At 42.3% G+C, this 20760-nt stretch overlaps 1 protein-coding gene across 1 annotated transcript; it reads right to left on the bottom strand.

Moving 5' to 3' along the window:
• Nucleotides 1-347: 347 nt before the first annotated feature.
• Nucleotides 348-20401, bottom strand: LOC128751394 (hemicentin-1-like). Its single transcript, XM_053852354.1, has 20 exons — nucleotides 20264-20401; nucleotides 18862-19140; nucleotides 18491-18799; nucleotides 17840-18070; nucleotides 17272-17535; nucleotides 13816-14082; nucleotides 13586-13744; nucleotides 12718-12939; nucleotides 11981-12223; nucleotides 11723-11915; nucleotides 10393-10622; nucleotides 9682-9957; nucleotides 9279-9608; nucleotides 7662-7916; nucleotides 7291-7427; nucleotides 3509-3698; nucleotides 2903-3169; nucleotides 2508-2840; nucleotides 2197-2445; nucleotides 348-715 (listed from the first exon to the last, which is right to left on the bottom strand). Exons 1-20 carry the CDS (start codon nucleotides 20310-20312, stop codon nucleotides 708-710), a joined length of 4491 nt encoding a protein of 1496 aa, XP_053708329.1. The 5' UTR covers nucleotides 20313-20401; the 3' UTR covers nucleotides 348-707.
• Between the last annotated feature and the right edge of the window lie 359 nt (nucleotides 20402-20760).

The following is a 20760-nucleotide window of genomic DNA, read 5'->3' as shown; positions in this document are numbered from 1 at the left end:
AGAATCCTTTATTGTGCTTTTTTCAGAGATGAGTTGTACGTTTTTATTGCCACAGGAAGAGAGGACGTCCTGTGGCGCTCAGTCTTTGAGTTGGGTAGTCTGAGTCTGTTGGCCCATGTGCTTTTGTATTGGACCAGGAGCTCATGGAGGGGGTGGGTGATGTTGTTCAGGATGCTCCTTAGTTTCAGGAGCAGCCTTCTCTCCATAACCGTCTCCAAGGAGTCCAGTTTCACCCCCACCACATCACCAGCTTTGCGGATGAGTCTGTTGAGTCTGTTAGTGTCGTACTGGTCAATCATCTCCAAAAATGATAACTCTAAAAAAACGAAAATAGACAGAGCCACGATTTCATTTAAATTTATTCAGATATTTACAGTATTGTTGGGAAGAACAAATTAAATCATTCAATAGTATAAAACAACAATTGACGCTAGCAGATATTTGACAGGCTGTAAGATAACTTGTATTAATATTGTAATCAAACCTAAAAATATGTATATAAATTATTTCAATGCTAACAAAACATCCATTCATAAAGACATCTACTCAAACAACTGTGGAGTTACAGTTATTTGTGCGTGTGTGAATTTGTGGATAAAACCAGTGTGTCTTGCTGCATTTTCCATTGTCAGTGAAGCGGCTGGAGTTAAATACAGTCGAATGTCCAAAGCATCCTCGTGACACGTCTGAATGCTGATGTTCAGGCTTCAAACACCTGTGGAAAGTAGGATAAAGTTCAAATTTAGATGAAAAAAGAAAGAAAGGATAAGATATGAGCACACACTTGTGCATGTTTTGTGTTTGTTCTTAGGTCAATAACATGAGTGACATAGCATAACACGAGTTGAAAAACATTCCCAAATTTTCGAATGTGTATAAAAGGTCAAATCGAAAACAATGAAAACTCCTCACTTCGAAACACATATGGAAGCACCATGCTTTGCTGAGAAAACAGACCACAGGTGTCTAGCTCTGAGCCTGGAGCCACATCAAATGTGTCAAGTCATTTCACGAGGTCCTCAAGAGGTTTAAATATGCATCACTGGTTCGACATCAAACTCAATGCAGAATTAAACTGGAGATTATGAATTAAATAGTCAAGAATGAACCCTCCAAATGCACGACAACTCATGCAGAAGGAAGGATGTGAAAGCAAATATATGTTCAAAGGTTGTGTTCACAGACAGCAACTTTTGTGTGTAAAAACTTCAGGCTCTTGTGTGATTGAGTTCAATACTCTTGCAGTAGAGCCCCAGAATATAAACGTGTAGCATGTTGTCGAATCGTATCGAATCATTTATAGCAGGTCTGGCAAAAGTGCGGCCTGTGAGCCACATGAGGCCCCTTGAATTAATTCTTGTGGCACTCAGGAGTGAAGCTACAAAAAGATATTGGTTACCTAATGTAACTGCAGTTCTATGAATATGTGCATTGCCCTCTAGTGGCCATTCGAGGGCCTAGCATATATGACATAGAACTGCTGAGAGCAAAAAGCTTTGTTTTCTTGTTCATCAAAATCTAAACTGTAAATATAACTTGCTACATTGTATTAACTCCAATTTCCTTCTGTAAGTCTTCATTAATAATAAAAATAGGAGTTAATTTATTTCATATTTACAAGTATCACCTGCAGTGTTTTCTCATTCACAGTTAAACAAAATGTATATAGAATTACATTCCATGCAATCCATTGCCCTTGCAAAGTTATATTTTTATTATGTCAATGCCTGGTATGACAACCCCCTTTTTTTTCATTTTGTCCTTGTTACTATTTTTTCACATTTTTTCCTCCCTCACAACAGTCTTGCTATGTAATGTGGCCCCGCAGGAACCTTTGCAAGAACTCACTTTCGCAACTGCATTTATTTGCAAGAGGATCTTGAGAAGTCTTTTCTTATATGAACCGTGAAACAGGAAAAGCCACAAATCTGGAGGACATGCTCAAGCATGCACTCTTCTCTGAATCTAACTGTCACATGACACAATCCACATTGATCCAGTTTCACCATCACTACCATCCTTTATGCCATTCAGGAGAGGATTAAACACACTAAGCTACACTCACCAAAGCCTCATCTGCCCTATTCTCTTGCCCCCTCACATGAGATCAAAATCAAGTAACAGAAATCTGCAGTAACATATCCATAAGCTCTCTACTGAGAGTCAGATGAAGTATTTGAGAGAGTGAATCCCGACCTTTGGCCAGCACCATGAACTTCTTGCTCCTGACTCCTCGTGAGTTGGAGGCGGTGCAGGTGTAGGTCCCTGGCAGCAGTGTAGAGGACGCAAGTACCGCTTCAGTCGCCATCTTCTCCTCGACCGGATTGATGGAGGTCCAGCTGTACGTGGGCGTGGGGTTCCCCGTGGCGGAGCAATCCAGCTTCACTTCACCCCCCTCGACAAGTTGGACAGTTTCCGGTTCAGGACTGAGGAACGAAGGAGGGACTGGAGAAAATCAAAGATGTGAGTTTGAATCCCAAAGCAGGATCTTGATAACAGCGACTTACAGTGGACTGAAACATTATAGGGCTCTGAGGTGACGGTGGGCGACGGCTGGGGTCCCTCGGCCCCCAGCTCCAGCTCCGCCACGCACCTGTACTGGGCTTTGTTATCTGCCTTCGTTGGTACAATCAGAAGTGTGGAGGACACTTGGACGGGTGATATGGGGGTCATGTCAGAGAAGGAGTGATTATACACCTGCGTTTGCCCTCTGTACCACCTCAGATTCAGGTACTGGACCGGGGCGACATTCTGCACCTCACACAGCAGCTGGTACTCCTTCCCCTCCAGCATGGGGCCGCTGTGGTTCACAGCTTTAATGGAGATGCTGTCTGGAGTTTCTGAGTGAATACAAGTGTCAGTCAAACACCTTTCCTGACTGCGATGAGAGCAGAGGACTCACTATAGAGCACCAGGTTGAGCTTCTCCTCGCACTGGCGCGGTGCCGTGAAGAACACCCCGTAACAGATGGGCTCCTCGATCCAGTCGATGAGGCTCTCCACCTTCCACTGCACGGAGAGCTCCTGTTGCGTGTGAGCGGCGCTGATGGCTGACTCCCAGCCCAGGACTCGGACCGGCCTGGTGGCCTCGCAGCTCACCGACACAGAGTCCCCAAAGCCCACCACCACCCTGGAGGGTTTGAGGATTAAGGAGCAACCATCACCTGACACTGAGACACAGCAGCAATCAACATCTCGCTCACTGAGGCCTGCTCTTATATAAGCCACTTGTTTTGTTACATAAGCCTCCAACAGGATGAAAACACAAGCTGTAGACTTCAAAAAGTTAAACATATTCTGGTTTTCAAAGCGGCTCAAGGGTTTGTTAGATTAGGTTGCAAAGGTCAGACTGTAAAACCAGTTCAAGTCCTTAAACCAGAAATGTCTCTACATTGAATAAGGAATAACAACATAAACTGGTGGTTTGATTTCTGCATCCACCCCTCCTTGAAAGGCCTCTCCTGCACAAACACAGACTTCAGATAAAATGACTGTATTTTACAGCTCACCAGAGTAAACCATGCAAAGAGCCAGAATCCAGTCCAAAAACTTGATTCCCATCGTATTGTTGTTGGAGAGAGTCGTCGATTTGGAAGGCCAGGACAGAAAATTCCAAACTTGAGCAAGCTTTGCAACTCCACAGGGAACTTGTGCAGGAACAAAAGACCCCCTCACCCCCTCCTCCTCCATCCCAGCTGACTTTGGGGGTGGAGGCTCCAGTGAAAGAGGGGAGATTGACAGGAGATTTTTAAAGCTCAGTAACACTGCAGATTCGACAGCAGCCTGTAAACAGTGAAGAAAATGTAATTTGTGTTTACAATGTTTATGACATTGTTTCCCAACTTCTCCTAACATGTGCTTACAGAGGGAGATGTCGTCTCTTTTAGCTAGTGATGAGCTCATGAGGTTTCATGAAACAGTGTCATCATTTTCAGAGCCCTAAAATCTTTGGATGTGAACAACAAATTCAGAGAAACCTCATGTCATTTTAAACCAAGAGCACCATCTCTGAAAATAAAAACTGTTTCATGAAGCCTCATGAGCCCATCTCAACTTTTAACAATAGTCTCTGGAGGATGACATGACTCCTTCAACATGGGCCACATCGACAACTCACCAGAGAAAACCATCTTCATTTGCCTCAAATATCTTTGGTTTTCAGTTATGATACAGCGCTCATGGCTACAGATAATAGTTGGACCAAAGATTGATTCTGGATGCAACAATAATGTTAACTGTAAGTCAAGTGATGCAAAAAGCTTATGGCTACAGATAAGGTGTGTTGAGAGCAGCACACTGGTGTTACTTTTCCGTGGATCATTGTTTTATGAAAACAAATTGTATTTCAGATCTTATGGACTGATTCTGATCTTTCCAAGTTATATCAAAAGAAAACCTTCATTTCAGAAACCTGAAATGAGGTACAAGATGACTAGAGGGCGGCAAAGTTACAGTTGACTCTCTGTGGGAGGCAGATAGATAGATAGATAGATAGATGGATAGATATAGCTGGATTTGTGCTTTCATTATCAGCTCAAGAGACGCCAACTGCTCCAGAATTCAGCAACTGAGCTGCTTCAATGCTGACCTCTGTCAACCAAAGTGCCCATGAGCAAGTAACTGAATACTTTCTGGCCTCACATCAAGGCCCTTTTCATCTTCCAAGCAGGAAACTGTTGAGATGTTGCTTACGGACATTCTCAATGACACACTGAGGGATTTCCCTGCTGCCACGTCGTCATGGAAACGCAGTCAGCACACACAAACACAACGGATTTCTGGCAGGACTGTTGATGTGAATGAGGTTAGTTTAAAAGAAACACAGTCCCCGGGACTGGATACAAACATTCCTTCACATTCTATGTTGTGACAAAATACGAGCTTAAAGAATTCACAAACAACTACATCATGAACATTCACCATTTTATTTGGTATTTCTGAAATATTCCACAGCTACCTGTCAACATCGAAACATGGCTCGGCAAACAAAGGTTGAAACCCGTGGATTACATCAAGTGCTTTCAGTGCAAGCGTAACACCACATCATAACATTGTAAATAGTGTTGAAGCACAACTGCGGCATTGTACCGACAAAAATGGAGGGGAAGGTCATGTTTATGCATCAAAACTATTGCAGAACACAACTTAAAATTAAAGTATGCTGCATTATTGCTGCGCAAAATATTGTCTTGCAAAGTGTGAATTAATAGTTCATATTCATACCACAACAATGTGATGCTTGTGTTCAGCCAAGACTTTATTCAGCAGTATAAAATATACCGGATGCCCTTGGAGCTGTGGAACAACTCATTGACCGGTGAACTGGATTATGATAAATGTCATTCTGCAACACTGTATTGTGGTTTTAAACATGGACTTTTTCATTTTATATCGTCATTATTTGCTTTTGTCAGCGTCATACCAGCCAGTGTTTACACAGTAGAGAACATCCTGGTTCAATATTACGAATCAGAGCTTCAGCATTAACATTGAGAGAACACTGCAGACTGTGAGCATTTCTTAACTGTTCATGTCTTGTTATTTAAATTGGTTCTCATTCAAAGCAGTCCTCCAGTTGCAAATCCATGGCTTTGTTAACATTACAGTAAATTCATTGCAACCTGCTCAGCAAAACACAACCATTACAATCCTGGGTACACATGATGTAGTACACACATGGGTCCTCTAAGTGGCGCTGTATCTTCTGGTTGAATCGTGGGTGAGTGATCTCAGCCTCAAAGATGTTTGTAGCTTTGCCAGCAAAAAGTGAAAAAAGTGTGAGTGGCTTCAAGGATGAATTTCTTTTTTGCCTTTACTGTAAGGTGCTCAGTAAAATCCTGCTGTTAAACAATGATTTAAAGGATCACTTTCATTTGTAACTGTGGCCAACAATAGTGTCATCACTCCTTATTCGCTTCTGAAATTTAATAAAAAAACAAAAACAAATGCAATTCACTTAAAAAACACAATTAAATGTATAAAGGACATCTGTCTACCTATGCATAAATGGTAGCAATAAAATATTCACTTGTGAACCTCAGCATGAAATGTTTCTCTCTTTCTAGTCACTAAAATTGTAGCGTTATCGGCACTGAACTAGTGACCTTGGAAAATCATTGTACTTGCTTGTAGAGAATAAAACTCATTTTTCATCGGTCTGCAGTTCACATATAAAGGATAAAACATAGGGCTCATTGATATTTTCAGTCCATACACAACTGGTTATGAGGACACACCAATTCACCATATCAAAATAGAAGGAAGGAAACTGGTTATTTCTCTGGGAATGGTAAGAAATTCTCCTTAAAAAAATGAATAACAGATCACTTGAGTTGAGTGAGGCATAATCCATAGCATATTTACACCACGTAGAAACATACAGCTGCTGGAAGAAAGATATTAAAACGAGACTAATAGACGGCCATTCAAAATAAGAGGTGGTTCAAGTACCAAAGTGTGGCTTCTATTTCAGGATCATGAAATCTGGTTTCAAGGTTCCTAATTCAGTTGAGGATTGAGTTGCATTTCCGTTTGGAAAGTTTTACAGCATTATTAAATCCGAGCTTACCCAGGAGGAACCGAGGTGAGTCGTGTGTAGAGTGACACCGTGATCACTAGTGATGGGCAGATGAGGCTTCATGAAACAGCGTCCTCAGAGGCCAGGAGGTGGCGCTCTTGGGTCAAAAATAATGTGAGGTTTCTGAGTTGAATTGGTTGTTCAAATCCAAAGATTTTAGTGCAAAAGGTGCCATCTAGTGGTCTCCGAAAAGGACCACACTGTTTCATGAAGCCTCACAAGACTATCACTATTAAACAAGAAATCCCACAGCAAACTCAAGGCCCGGGGGCCGAATCCAGCCCACAGGCTCATAAAAAGCGAGACATACCGCCATACAGATCAAAACAAAAACTAGATCACCTGAAAAGCATATTGACTAAAATCAGAGTGCAAACCTTTGGGCATATTTCTAGCGATTGTCAACTAGAAAAAAATGACGCAGAACCGTAATCTAAGTCACTGTTTCAATCTAAAAAAAAAACGCTGTTTGAAGCTAAAAATTTGCCTCCAAGAATTAAAAGAGTAAAGACTCAAATATCGGGTTGACTAAATATAAGTTTAGTTAGTTGATTTTGGTTTGCTGTAGCAACCAGACCAGACCATTAGCTGACATGCCGGGTTAGTAACAGAGCACAGGCCACACAAAAGCACAGAGCCAAGCCATCCAACATGCTGCAGCACCCCAGATTTACAAAGTAAGCTCCAAAGTAAGAACAAAAACAGTCCTCACACGACGTTCCCTCTTTGATAGCTGCCTTTGCAGAAAGAAAATGTCCCGTCGGCTTTCACAGTAAAATAGCCAACAACGGCCAGAAGGACGCCGACGATCACGAACGTACTGATCACAGCTGCGACGACTGTACGATCCCCTGTGGAAGACGGGAGTTTGTTATTCTTTGCATCAGCTGATGTTTTCCGTTCTCGCAACACCGGCGGGTTTCTGTTTGCGATAAACCACGCACGCCGCGATAAATATCACAACAAAGAGCACAGCTATTACAATCCCAGCTGTGGTCCCGGCAGGACTACCTGATGGAGAGACAGTCGGAAGGTTAACACATTTACGTTATGAAACACAAAAGGTTTCCCCCACTGAACCTCACCTGCTTCCATGGCGACAATGAAGGACTTGGTTCTGGTGCCGTGGACATTGGAGGTGGTGCAGGTGTAGGTGCCCGGCATTGGGAAGGAGACATCCAGAATTGGCTGGCTGGTTTGATTCTGCTGCTTTGGCAGGCTGGGAGGGAGCTGCCAAGTGTATTTCGGGGTGGGGTTTGCAGACACCGTGCAGTTCAAACTGAGACCTTCGCTGCCTTTAAGTTTAATTGTCTCTTCATGCTCGGCGAACTGTGGAGGATCTGAGGATTTTAAAGAAGTAGAAAGTAAGGTTCCTCCTGGTATTAAACTGATAACGGACGTACTCGATCTGCAACTAAACCTCCCACTGCTGTTTGGAAAAGATGGAAAATATGAGTCTCCAGATACCTTTAATTTTAATTGCATACTTTTTCATTCTCTGATCCAAAATTACTTTTATTTCACTTCTTATTCATCTTTAGTTCCACTTTTCATGTTGATAGACAACCTAGTGGGGCAGTGTATTGGCAGGTATCTGATCCTGGAGTGACCATACGATACACGACAATATATGTTGATACTATGGGTGCAATATAATGTAATATTTGTTCAGAACAGGCATTATTAAGACAAAGAAAACATCTAAATTAAAAAAAAAAAAACTATGATGTGCATGAAAACAAGCTTGTTGGTTAGAAGTAGTTTTGCAGTCCAACAAAGGAAAAAAGAGAATCAACAAAATATTTCTGGTGTACAGAACGATGTTAGTACCTGAGCATTCAGTATTGCAGACTTACAAATCGTTACACAATATTGCGCAGTCAAGTATTGTAATATTTGAGTGCATCAATATTTTTCACAACACATTTAAACCTGAGTAGAAAGGCAGAATATTTAGTGTATCAGTATCTATTCAAAATTACAGTGGGACCTTGGTTTTTGAACGTCTTGAACTTCGAACAAATCGGAATTTGAACAAAAAAAGAGATTTTTTTGCTTTGGATTTCGAAAGAAAATCCAGAACCCATCTGTTTTTTCTTCATATTGAGGTGTAAAACCTTTCCTGTCTCCACACTGGACCGTGGTAGAGTGTCACAGGGGAGGTGCTGGAGCGCTCACTCCAGGGTTTGATGTCCTGTTGTGGGCTGGAGCTGGGACAGGGATGAGGCGAGTCTGGGACAGAGCGTGACTTGGTTTATGACTTTGTCACAGCCAAACTGCACAGAAGCGCACATTCAGAGCTGGACACGCACCGGGCACCTCTTCACTTCTGGAGAGACCTCACTCACTCGGCAACCCCTCCCACATGCAGCGGCCACACACATAGAGGAACAGCGCACCTGCAGCAGACACTCTACATTCACTCCTACAAAAGCCTATTTTAAGGCTTGGAACGCCTTTTTCCATTCATTGTAATGGGAAAAATCGATTCAGATTTCGAACAAATCGCTTCTTGAACAGCCGCCTGGAACGGACTGTGGTCGAGAACCGAGGTACCACTGTAATTCAACCAAGTCAGTCACCTCATAAGTTTTTAAGATTCTTCCTCCCTTGGTTTAGCCTCCAATTTGTTTTTCACTTCTCAGTATTCAACCTGTGGAGCACCGAGCAAGACAGCAACAAGATTTATTTTTAATACTCACAGAACACCGTCAGTTTCTCTGTCTTGGATTTCGTCACAGGAACAGTCGGACCTGTTGGCCCAAACTCCAGTTTCGCCTCGCAGCGGATACCCATTCCGTCGTCTTCCTTTCGGGCAGTCCAGGTATAAAAGGACGGTCCACTCACCGGAGATGACTGTGATGATTTATTGAAGGGTTCACTGTAAACCAACTTATCTCCTATGTACCAAGACAATGTGAGATTCTGCGGTGGAGTGACATCCATAACTAAACACTCAATCTGCTTTTTGTTGCCTTCCAGCAGAGGGCCGATTTCAGAAGCTTCTGAAATAGACACTCGGTCAGGTGGTTCTGGAAGTGAAAAAAAGAAGTTTACTTTTGGCCAACATCACCGACGGGAGCCTTTAAAAGAAATCTTTCTTACTGTAAACTGTGACTTGAAGGTCTTTGAAACATTGAAACGGTGGTGAGCCCAGGTTAATGAAGCATTTCGGCGCGAGGAACCAGTTCTCAAGTTTCTTTATTTCCAATAGTACCGAACTCACTGGTTCTGGTTCTGTACTGCCTTGAGGAGACTCCCAGCCCATGTTTCTCCTGCGGGGCGACGTGGTCGTGCAGTTCACGCTGACTGGGTCGCCATATTTCACCACTACACTGGAAGGCTGGATCTCGACTGGGCATGAAGAACTCACTGCTTTTGCTGCAAAAAAAAAAAAAAAGAAGAAAAAAAACTTAGATCATGTCATAAATTCTCCAATACAATGGGTTGGAGGACTCTTATCTCCTCATGAGGAGTTGTTATGAGGGAGTACATCTGTGAAATCCATTAATATCCCAGATAAGAAACACCATTAAAGATATTTAAATCAGCCTTTAAGAACAGCACAATTCAATAATGTTCGACAAAGTGGCGGAAATGAACTTTGGATCGGTCTTTCACGGTCTATCGGTTTTGAAAGCCCAGTACAATGGCAAAGCAATGTCACCAAAATACTCTGAAATAAACCCGCGTGAACTAATCTTAGTTCTTAAAATGACACAACGCATCAAACCCAATAATTCAGAATAATTTCCTGCTGTATATTGACAAACTGAATTGAGGAGAACGCCACAGAAACCAACGAGAAAACGTTACCTGTTAGCATGAACAAACAGCTCAACACGAAGACAACCATCGCTGACCTCAAGATGTGACCAAAGATTTGAATGGCCGTCAAACCAGAGAAAGAAAAAAACGATCTAAACAGCTGCTGCTCGCGGGTTTGACTCGCTACCGAAAGAGAAACTCCTGTTGAGATGCGTTCAATGTTCGTCGGAAAGATTGGTGTTCTAAAAATAAAGACCCTTCCGGACGAAATTATGGATCACAAAACCATTCCATACACATTCGCTGAATCGATTACATGGATCGATTCGAATATGCAGCAAGAAAAAGAGACTTTCGTTTTGTTAAGCACGTTCGATGAGGCAAAGTTCCGCGTCTCCATGTATTTCCAAGTGTTTCTTATCGCCACGCCCTCATCCAGGAAACCGTTGACTTCGTATATTTTCAATATGATTTAATATAAAAGCCATTTCTTTGTGTCACTCTACTGGCAGGCATTTCCACACTAGTATAGTCTTACCTCCACTAAAGGCGTGTCGCTTCAATAAAAAGTTAAATTGATCAAACAACATACAATGTCAAAATACGCATATATTTTTGTGAACTGTTACCAGTTCTATTTAACGAAACAAAGTACATACCATTTCAAAATATCTAATGACATCACATATTTATTTTTATTGACGCACATATTAAATTATACTTAGTTACTGTAATTAATCTTAAATATGGTGGCGATGAAGTGATGGATGACTGATTGACATGTGTTTATAATTCACATTTTATTATGAAACTCAACACATCATCAAGTCACAAGTATGTACAGCAGTATTCACAACAATACTTGGGTGATTGTCCAACACTTTACATCCAACAGTGAGTCCTTCCAGACTTAAAATGAGTTAAAATAATAAATAGAAAGTCTAACATTTACATACAATATTGCTCTGTACACACAGTCCTTCAGAGGTGAAGCAGAACCACCTGAATAAAAGAGCACGCGAACAGCACTGGACAGTCTTCTCAAGAGCTTAAATATACAGTATTCAAAAAACACAAGTGCAGTGGCTTACCAAAAATAAAATTACAATGGCCCAGTGATTGGTGCAGACATGTTTGGGTAGCCAATAATAGTGCATTTCTTCTGCCTTTTTATGTGCACGCTGGAACGTAGAATCCTTTTTTCGGGGTAGAAATACATCTTAAAACACTGCTTTGGTGTGTTCAACAAGTGCCAACTCTGTTTGGCCAGATGACCGGTAAAAGTACCGGTAATTCATAAGAGAGACCATGAATATAGACAGGAGAACTAAAGTTCTGACAAGCGACTGTCCCTGTTTCCATAGAGTGCTATGACAACTTGGTCATAGGCAGCGGCAGATCCAAGCCATTGTGAGCCACATTTCCATTGTGGGAGTTGAGTTTGGGGTTTTTCAGATTGTAATGGCGCATCTTGGTGTTGGTGTAGTAGATCGAATATATGAAGATGAAGATGATGGAGATGACCACGACGGTGACCGCCACCAATCCAGCGATCAGTGGCAGGTAGTCCTCTGCAAAAACACAAGCCACGTAAATGACGGTTATCATGAGCAGAGCAGGTTGTTAGGTGCCATACCTTTCAGGATGACATGGACCAGGTGGTAGGTGGAGTCCAACACATTGCTGGCGCTGCAGTTATAGACGCCTGGTTCAGTGACTCTGATTTTGCCTCCAGATACTTGGACCACCTTATCTGAGGAGTAGGTCCACTGGATCTTGGGAGGGGGGTTCCCGTCGGCTTCACACACAAGGTACTCTGGATACCCCTGGAACACTGGGATTGTCTTCGGAAGCTTTGTTGTGTTAATGATGGGCTTATCTGTGGCGAGAAAGACAAAGGGGTCACTGATGGTAAATGCCACTATTGTCAAAAGGGCCACATTTGGAGGAGTTTGTTACGACTGAATGTTACTTGCTTGAGCTTGAGGCTCAAAGGGTTAGAAATCCTGGTTCATGCTGTTTATCAGTTAAACTATACATTTCACTGTAGAATAAACACCCAGTGTGAGTCTTCACTCTGGATTCAAAATGGCAAATTCTATTTGGCATGTTTGTCTACTTCATCTTCTGTTGGGTTCAGACAGAAACCTTATTACAAGACTAGCTGTCGACCTTCTGTCAATAGAAAAAAAAAAAAAAAGTGTCAAACCGAAACCTTCCACAGAACACATACAGAGGAAACACATTCAATGGTGTGAAGCAAAAGAGCAAAAAAAAAAAGAATTTACCACAGATTTGATAACATGAACTTTTGAACCAAACATTTTCCTGTAGTACTGAGAGCTGAAAATACATTTTAATCATAAATCTTACAGTAAACGGAGACGTTGAGTGGGTCGGACATCATGGCCTCAGGAGGGTTTAATACATCCAGGTCCAGCAGAGCGGCGCACCGTATCCCTGCCAGCTTTCGCATCTGGTCCAGATGCAGCTGAACAGTGGCAGAAACATTGACTGGAGTAATGATGGTGTCGGTGTTGCACTCTGCGCTGGTGTTCCACTCACACCCCGCCATGCTGAGGGTGACTCCACCTGCTAAAGAACAGAGAGGGTTTTTACAGAAGTTTGCACCGTAAAACTAGTTTTTTTGTATTTCATTTTCACTCCTTACACATGCGAAAATTGATTCTTAATACGTTTAAGCTAATACTGCTTCAACCTATTAGTTATTATTTTTAATATAACAAGAAAACATGGCACTAACCGGCAGCTTTCATTCAGTCCTAAAGTGTCCATCTAAATATCTACAGCTCTGCATACGTGTTACTTCACTTCCCACCAGTATTATTTTAAATCAAGTGGAAAAAGCCTTTAAACAGGAACAAAGTGAGTCATTAAACGCTCATAAATAAATGTATTGTCATGACACTGATGTGATATGTTGATAAAAATGTTCCTCTTTCGGAGTTTTATTTTAGCGGTGGTTGCAGTACTGTGTTTTTCAGACTGTAAGTGGCTATGTAGTGGTGGTTCAAGATCAAGATTATCACTGCGCATCACGGACATAACAGAATGTTTACTCCTGGGTCACATCGGTCAGTGTGGAATAACATTTAGGAACATAAAATTATATAGTTTAATATACAATGCAGGAACTTATAGCAAACATTTGATCCATATGGCCAATAAAATCAAAATAAAACTGAGATAAAAATCACTAAAATCGCATAAAATTGCATACCCATGTGACTTGGCCGAAGGGTCCCATTTCCCTGGTACCAATGCACGACAAGGTTTTTGGCGGGAGCGACGTTCGTGATGTCACAGGTCAGGGTTATCAGGGTAAGGCCCGCAGAGCTGTTGGTTAACATGGAGCTGATGGAGACGCTGTCTGGTGTTTCTGTGGATGCCAAAATCAACTGTTATACACCGGAGATGCTTCAGGAGTTTATCGACAAGAGGATGACTTACTATAGAGGGTTAAATTTAAGTATTTGGAGCATGTTCCGAAGCCAGTGAAACTGGCATGACAGGCAGGTTTCAGCTCCCAGTGCTCATACAGGTCAGGAAGCCAGTCACTGCCCAACGTCCGGTCGCCTGGCAGAACCTCCCATGACAGTGTCTTCAGATTTATGGAGCCACTGGCTGTTGGTTTACATGTGACTCTGTGGCCTCTCTCTTTGTACCGCACCACCAACTTCTCTGGAAGGATTTCAAGAGGACATTCCTGCTGGGCTCCTGCAGAACACAGATTGGAAAGGTCAAAGCGGTTAAACGATAAGGGCCACAAAGGTCTGCAAAACAAAAGCAGCGGACCAACATGAGCAGGGCAAGGAAGGAAACACTCCTCCTCCCGAGGAAGCTGCGAGTCGGACCGGAATACAACATCTCACTTATTACTCAGTAGAGGTATTCAATTATTGTTTATTTTTATAAAGAGATCCATGCAAAAACACGACATTATTGTTTACATTTAAACCAACAAGTAGGTAGCTGTTAGCTCCAGCTGTTGGAAATAGAGTTTAAACGAGTTCACAAAGTTTTCTGTTTAGATCGGCTAGTAAAAGTGAGCAACTTACTCGACAGAATCCCGTTAGAAAGCGACAGCAGCTCTAAAGTCAACAGCAGAGAGACAAAACGCAGCGAGCCGGAGTCTTCCATCGGACCTTCCAGAACCTTTTTCCCCCGTTATATACAGAGCGGCCCGGCGTCGGAGCCTCCGTTCAGCGACACTGGCAGCAGCTACTGGATCTTTTTTTGGGAGTTAGCCGCAGCTATGCTACTCAGTGACAGCACCGGCGGGAGAGTCCGGCGAAAGTGCTCGGCATGCCAGTGTGTGCGAGAAGCCCTCCCCCAACACCCGCCCTGGACGCCAGGAAAAGACTTCGACGCGCTCCGAGGGACGGGTTTTAAGTCAAAAAATATGACGCTAGAATTCCAACAGTGACATTATTCTAGTCGGGCACCACTATCAGTCAACTTTAGAAGCCCAATAACAACTGGAGGTGGTGAATTTATGTCATGTCGCGGGGGCAGCACCCGGAGCAGAGACGCCCAGCTCTTCTGGCAACACTGAGGTGTCACTTGTGTTGGTGCCACATGTGTCACGTCCTGCAGTGGCTATTAACTTTTTACTGAGTAAATGAAACTAAGCTTGCTCATGCTCTGCTTGACAAATACACTGCCTCGCCACCTGGATCCTGGATCTGGGGTCGCTGCAGTTGGTCAGGTCTATGTTCAGCAACATGATGTGCTCAAAGAATGAGGTCAGCTGAATATACTGAATGACCAGGTTATTCCACCGATGGATTTTTTTCTTCCCTGATGGCACGGGCATATTCCAAGATGACAATGCCAGGATTCATCGGGCTCAAATTGTGAAAGACTGGTTCAGGGAGTATGAGACATCATTTCCACACATGGATTGGCCACCACCCCGAGCTTCTCCCGAATGACCGAACTCCTCACCCTACCTCTAAGGGTGCGCCCAGCCGCTGCTCCATTGAGAGGAACCAGCTGAGGTGGCTCGGGCATCTGATCCGGATGCCCCCTGTTCCGGGCATGTCCTACCGGGAGGAGACCCCGGGGAAGACCCAGAATTTGCTGGAGAGACTATGTCTCCGGTCTGGCCTGGGGAAGCCTCGGGATCCCCCGGGAAGAGCTGGAGGAGGTTTGTGTGGATCGGGAAGTTTGGGCTTCCTTGCTCCAAATGCTGCTTCCGGATAAGCGGCAGAAGAAGGTGAAGGTGAAGGATTGGCCACCACAGAGTCCAGACCTTAACCCCATTGAGAATCTTTGGGATGTGCTGGAGAAGGCCTTGCGCAGCGGTCAGACTCTACCATCATCAATGCAAGATCGTGGTGAAACATTAACTGCAACACTGGATGGACATAAATCTTGTGACGTTGCAGAAGCTTATTGAAACAATACCACAGCGAATGCGTGCTGTCATCAAAGCTAAAGGTGGTCCAACGAAATATTAGCGTGTATGACCCTGTTTTTTGGTGGCGACTTCTTTTTGGCCAGGCAGTGTATCCTCTTTTGTTAATGTGAATATTTTACATGCGTCAGAAATTGCCACATTTGAAGTTTTATTAAGTCATTAAAACGTTTTGGGACATGAAATAGCAACTGCTGGACGTGACAATATTCCACAAGCGAACACATTGTATCTTTACAGGGTTCTCTGCTCTGGATCTGCCCCCCAAATTCTACTTTCAGTCCCTCCAGGGTGACTGAACGAAGAAAGTATGGCAAAAAAATGAGTGGTCCGGTGTCGACCTTAACCGAGTTCCACGGCTGCAACTCTGACTTCCTGGACTTCCTGGTCACGTATTTAAGTCATGACCAAAACATCTCCGATTTAACATGCCTTCCCAACAAGACATCCTGAAGAGAACAATGCAACAATGGGCATTCCTCTGAATAAGTGTAGTTCGTAGTTCCCCACGAGATACCACAGGAACTGCTTATGGACTTTGGAAGTTGCTTCAGCATGATAACATATTCAAAATTCAATTCAAGCGAGACGACGCAATGCAGGAAATGGCTCCTTATGTGGTGTTACCGGTCTTTGAAAAAAAGATTCAACAATGTCCGCATGGTATCTGTCTGAAAAACAACCAGCTGCAGGCATTTTGTCATTCACCAACAGCCATGAGAGGAGTTGAAAACAATTCTTACTGAACACTTCCATTTAAGTCCTCTCTCTATCTGAGTTAAAACACTTTCATTTCCAGCTCAGAATTCAGCGCAGCGATGCCCTTTTTTTGTAGACTATTAAACCCCTGAATGACTGAAAAATAAACACAATGTTTTGCATGTAAATTGATGTGATTATAAATACAGTTTAGTTCATGTTAAATACGTTCATAAGAAGTGTAATGAGCTCTAATGGACAGCAGGGGCAGTAGTGCTGTGGCGGTATTTTATGACACAAAGAACAGACACGAAGAAGATGCAATGACTGCGGAACACTTAAAAACGTCAATGTTGTAAATTTACACTTTGTCACAAGTTTTATTAGAGATGCTTTTTAGTGCATTAATAAGATTGTATGTATATATATATATATATATATATATATATATATATATATATATATATATATATATATATATATATATATATATATATATAATTATTCTTGTTTTTGGACTGTGGGAGGAACCCACACAAATGCAGGTGAGCATACATAAGGTACTCACTGAAATGTTTCCTGCTACTACTGCAGTGTAGTCAAAATAAACCTCGAATGTTTTTAAACTTTATTTGGATTCTAAAATCATAAATGAACTTTTGCCCTTGTGTTTTAACTTAGAGTCACGCTCATGGAAAAAAGAGTCTTGCCCTCTAGTGGTCTGCTGGCTTTATTTCTTTAAAGTGAATCACATTTTATTATTGTATAGTTCATAAAAAATCACTTACCTTTGACAGTCAGTTTTACACTTTTTGAGATGCTTCCTCCAATGTTCCCAACGTGGCAAGTATAGACTCCCGCGTTGAAATCGGTGGCATTTTCCACAAGCAGGAGAGACACTCCATCTTCATAAACCACCATTACGTTTTCCGCCTGGTAATAAGTCCAGGAATATCCGGGTCGTGGAGTCGCTTTACTGGCGCATTTGAGCCGCACAGAAGATCCAACTTCTACTTCTGAGTCCTCAAGCTCAAGTATTTGTGAGGGCGGGTCTGCAGAAAACACGAGAACATCAGACCAAGAAATACAGTATGTGACAATAACATTTAACTTCAAATATATGAATTTAAAAAACATTTTTATTGTCTTCTACTCAATACTTAAATTAATATTTAAATATAATTTACACACAGTTCTTACAATCATATAATTATTTTATAATCCACTTGAATTATATGGAGTAACTTGAGTACCCCCAATGTGCTCAAACGGACAGCAGGTGGCAGAAGCGTAAAGGAGCTGCGAGTATAAGTTAGGTATATTTTGAAGTCATGTTTTGGAATGTGTCAAGCTTACATGTAACAATGATGTTCACTGTGGCGGCTGTAGTTTGATTGAAAGCGTTGGATGCGACGACGAGGTATTGTCCAGCGTCTCCTCGCGTGAGGTTCTCTGGAAGGTCCACTTCCTCGCCGTCTTTGTACCAGATGATTTGAGGCTGGGGGTTCCCCTCTGCGGTGCAGGTGAGGTTGTAGGGCGCGTTCTCAGGTACGCTGATGTTATGTGGACAAGTCAGCACGGGTGCATCTGCAAGAAATGGAAGGCGATGAATCATATAAATCTTCTAATTTGGTTGTATGGACTCCATTTATTATCAATATTAAATAAAATGTAGCACAAATGTATTAAAAGAATTGGTTCAGTCAGAAAAGTCAACTCATCTGATCATTGCTTATGCCTCATTCATGGGCCGTAAACAAAAAACATGGCTATTGTATTATTTCTGAGGTGTATTCTTATCAACTAGAAAAGCACTCAGTGAGCGCAGACCTCTGCCAAGCTGCTCAGTTCCACCATGTTGCTCATATTATTTTCCTAGATGCAAAAATTTATTTTTCAACTGAAAGGCTGACTGATAAACAAGAACTTAACATGCCTGGTGAAGGCAAAAACATTTCGATATCGTAATAATGATCATTTGTGTATGAAATATAAATGTGTACTTACAGAGGACGTTGAGAGAGATCTCATTGGAGAACAATGAAATCAGTGGGACTTCTGGCTGTAGGTCGATTTGGGCCCCACATAGGACTGTGGCTCCGTTCATTTCCCTGCTTGCTTGTATTTGAAATGGTGCCTCGACATGCCGACTGGCTTTGAGATCCGGCATCACTGTATGATTGTTGTTCACATACAAAAATATCGTGAGATTTGTTAAAGGCACTGAGCTGTTCAAGGAGCATGTGAACAACATCAGACGGCCCTCTGCCAAGTCACTGGTGACATCGGAGTCCAGACGAATTTCTTCCGGAACATCTGGAGGAGAAGGAAGCGAGTTCAGCGAGGGTCATGTCGATTAAAAAACCTCCCCGACTTACCGTAGACCACCACTTTGGCCTTCTTGGAGCACTGTTTCTTCGGACTTCCCCGAGGTGGGTTGATGTAACATTCCGGGGCGAGTCGCCACTCCGTCACATTCGGCACGAACCATTCTAAATTTGGAGTGCTGCTGATCGGATGTGGACTAGTGCCCCCTACTGGAGCCTCCCAGCCGATCTGCACATAGTCACTGTCTGTGGCGGAGCAGATGATTTTCGCTGGTGCGCCATATTTCACCACAACAGTGGGCGGGTCCAGCGTGATGGGACAGCTGGCATCTGCAGAGCAGAGAGAAAAACCTATAGACTTTTTGGGACAGTGGACAATGATGGATGAGGGAGGTCGGCCCGTACTAGCTCAAAGAAGAAGAGGAAGGTGGCCATTGAGGACGGAGGACATGACTGGGGAGGATGCCACACCAGATATGAAACGCACTGGAGTGAAAGTTTCTGTGAGTGTAGTTTACATGAGTCAGTTGTTTGCTACGGGTTTTGATAAAGTTGGAGATGTGCCTCCAGAATGGGACATGCAACTGTAATAACTTCTGGATTAGGACTTTTTTTCCCCCACCTCAAGTAAAGCCAACAAAAGAGCCTCATAATGAAAAACAGTCTTCTTTTCTTTCTTTTTATCATTTTTACAGTCAATGTGTATTTTTAATGTTGCGATTGACTTCTTCAAGTCATTTTCTTGTGTATCAATATTTTTTTTTCATTATAGTTCTCACATTTATACGATACTATTGTTATGATAATATGAAATGTGGTCACAATAAGTATATTTTATTGCATTAATCTTAACTAGAGCATGTGATGTGAGATGCAAGTCAATCATCAATATGGGAAAATCACCTGGTAAGAAAATGCATCAACAATTCCTTCTGGGATTAAAATATTATAAGAGTCACAATGGAACAATAAAAAAAAAAAAAAAAAAATCATAATAATAGTAAAATAATAATAATACATTTTCAACCAACTGCAGCTATTAAGACGACATTCTACACTAAGTGATATATCTCTTTTTAGAAAAGACTGAGAGAGACAATTATGAAATATAAACTCAGAAACAAATACAGATATAAAATTGGAGGAAATAAATCAGTGTGTAGTAATAAAAGCATATAAGGAGTAAAATAACAGATTAAAAGACCATACATTTCTGTCCACATGTTTCTTTACTCCAATGCTGCCCCTGACAGAGCAAGTATATAAGTACATATATATATATATATATATATATGACACAAGCTCTGCACCTTTGACTGTGATACACCAGAACTTAATCTTGGTTATCTTGGACTCAAGATTCACCCTAAAGAGGTGAATCTTGAGTCACCTGTCATAGTTTAGTTCTACATATTTAAATCTGATCTTGTATATTAAAAAAATAGGCCCCTACCTGTCACACTGAGGAGGAACCCCACAAAGAGAAGCTCAAGTTCCCTCATTGGACGCGTTTGCTTGTTCGATCGGAACAAAGTCCCCTCTGTGGCCAAGTCCAGCTCCACAAAGCTTCTCTTCTGTTGCTGCCCACTTTCTATTCCAGCCCATTTAGAGTAGAGTGAAAGTGAGAGAGGAGAGGGAGAGCGAGGGTGGGTGAATCACCCCGGTGTCAAACGGCGAAAATAAACGGATGTGGTGTTTAACAGGAAGACAAATCATTTCAGAAAAACATTCCTATTAACAGTCTTGTTTCTTGCCGTGAGGCCAAGGCGCGTGGCCTGTGTTGTAAGAAGGTCTGAGCGGAAAATAAAGAGAGTATGCAGCCCGTCACAGATGAGTCACACATCCATGCTGCTGAAATGATGTGAGAATTTTTAGAAATAGATTTATTCTCAAAAATTCTCTTCAGCATTTTGTTTCTCACTTCATATAGCCGGGTAACATCATTGACCT

The sequence above is a fragment of the Synchiropus splendidus genome, chromosome 19 (assembly GCF_027744825.2).
Source record: "Synchiropus splendidus isolate RoL2022-P1 chromosome 19, RoL_Sspl_1.0, whole genome shotgun sequence".
Lineage (NCBI taxonomy): Eukaryota > Metazoa > Chordata > Actinopteri > Syngnathiformes > Callionymidae > Synchiropus > Synchiropus splendidus.
Note: the sequence above shows the minus strand (reverse complement) of the source record. Positions and strands in the feature narration are given on the sequence as shown.

Bases quoted from the DNA above. Each gene is read 5' to 3' on its own strand.
- LOC128751394 (XM_053852354.1), bottom strand. From the start codon at position 20,312: ATGAGGGAACTTGAGCTTCTCTTTGTGGGGTTCCTCCTCAGTGTGACA. The intron at 10,623-11,722 runs GTTGTCATAGCA...AATGGTTTTGTG, and splicing joins CTGCCGCTGCCTATGACCAA to ATCCATAATTTCGTCCGGAA. The intron at 3,699-7,290 runs GTGTGAGGACTG...CCACCCCCAAAG, and splicing joins GCTATCAAAGAGGGAACGTC to TCAGCTGGGATGGAGGAGGA.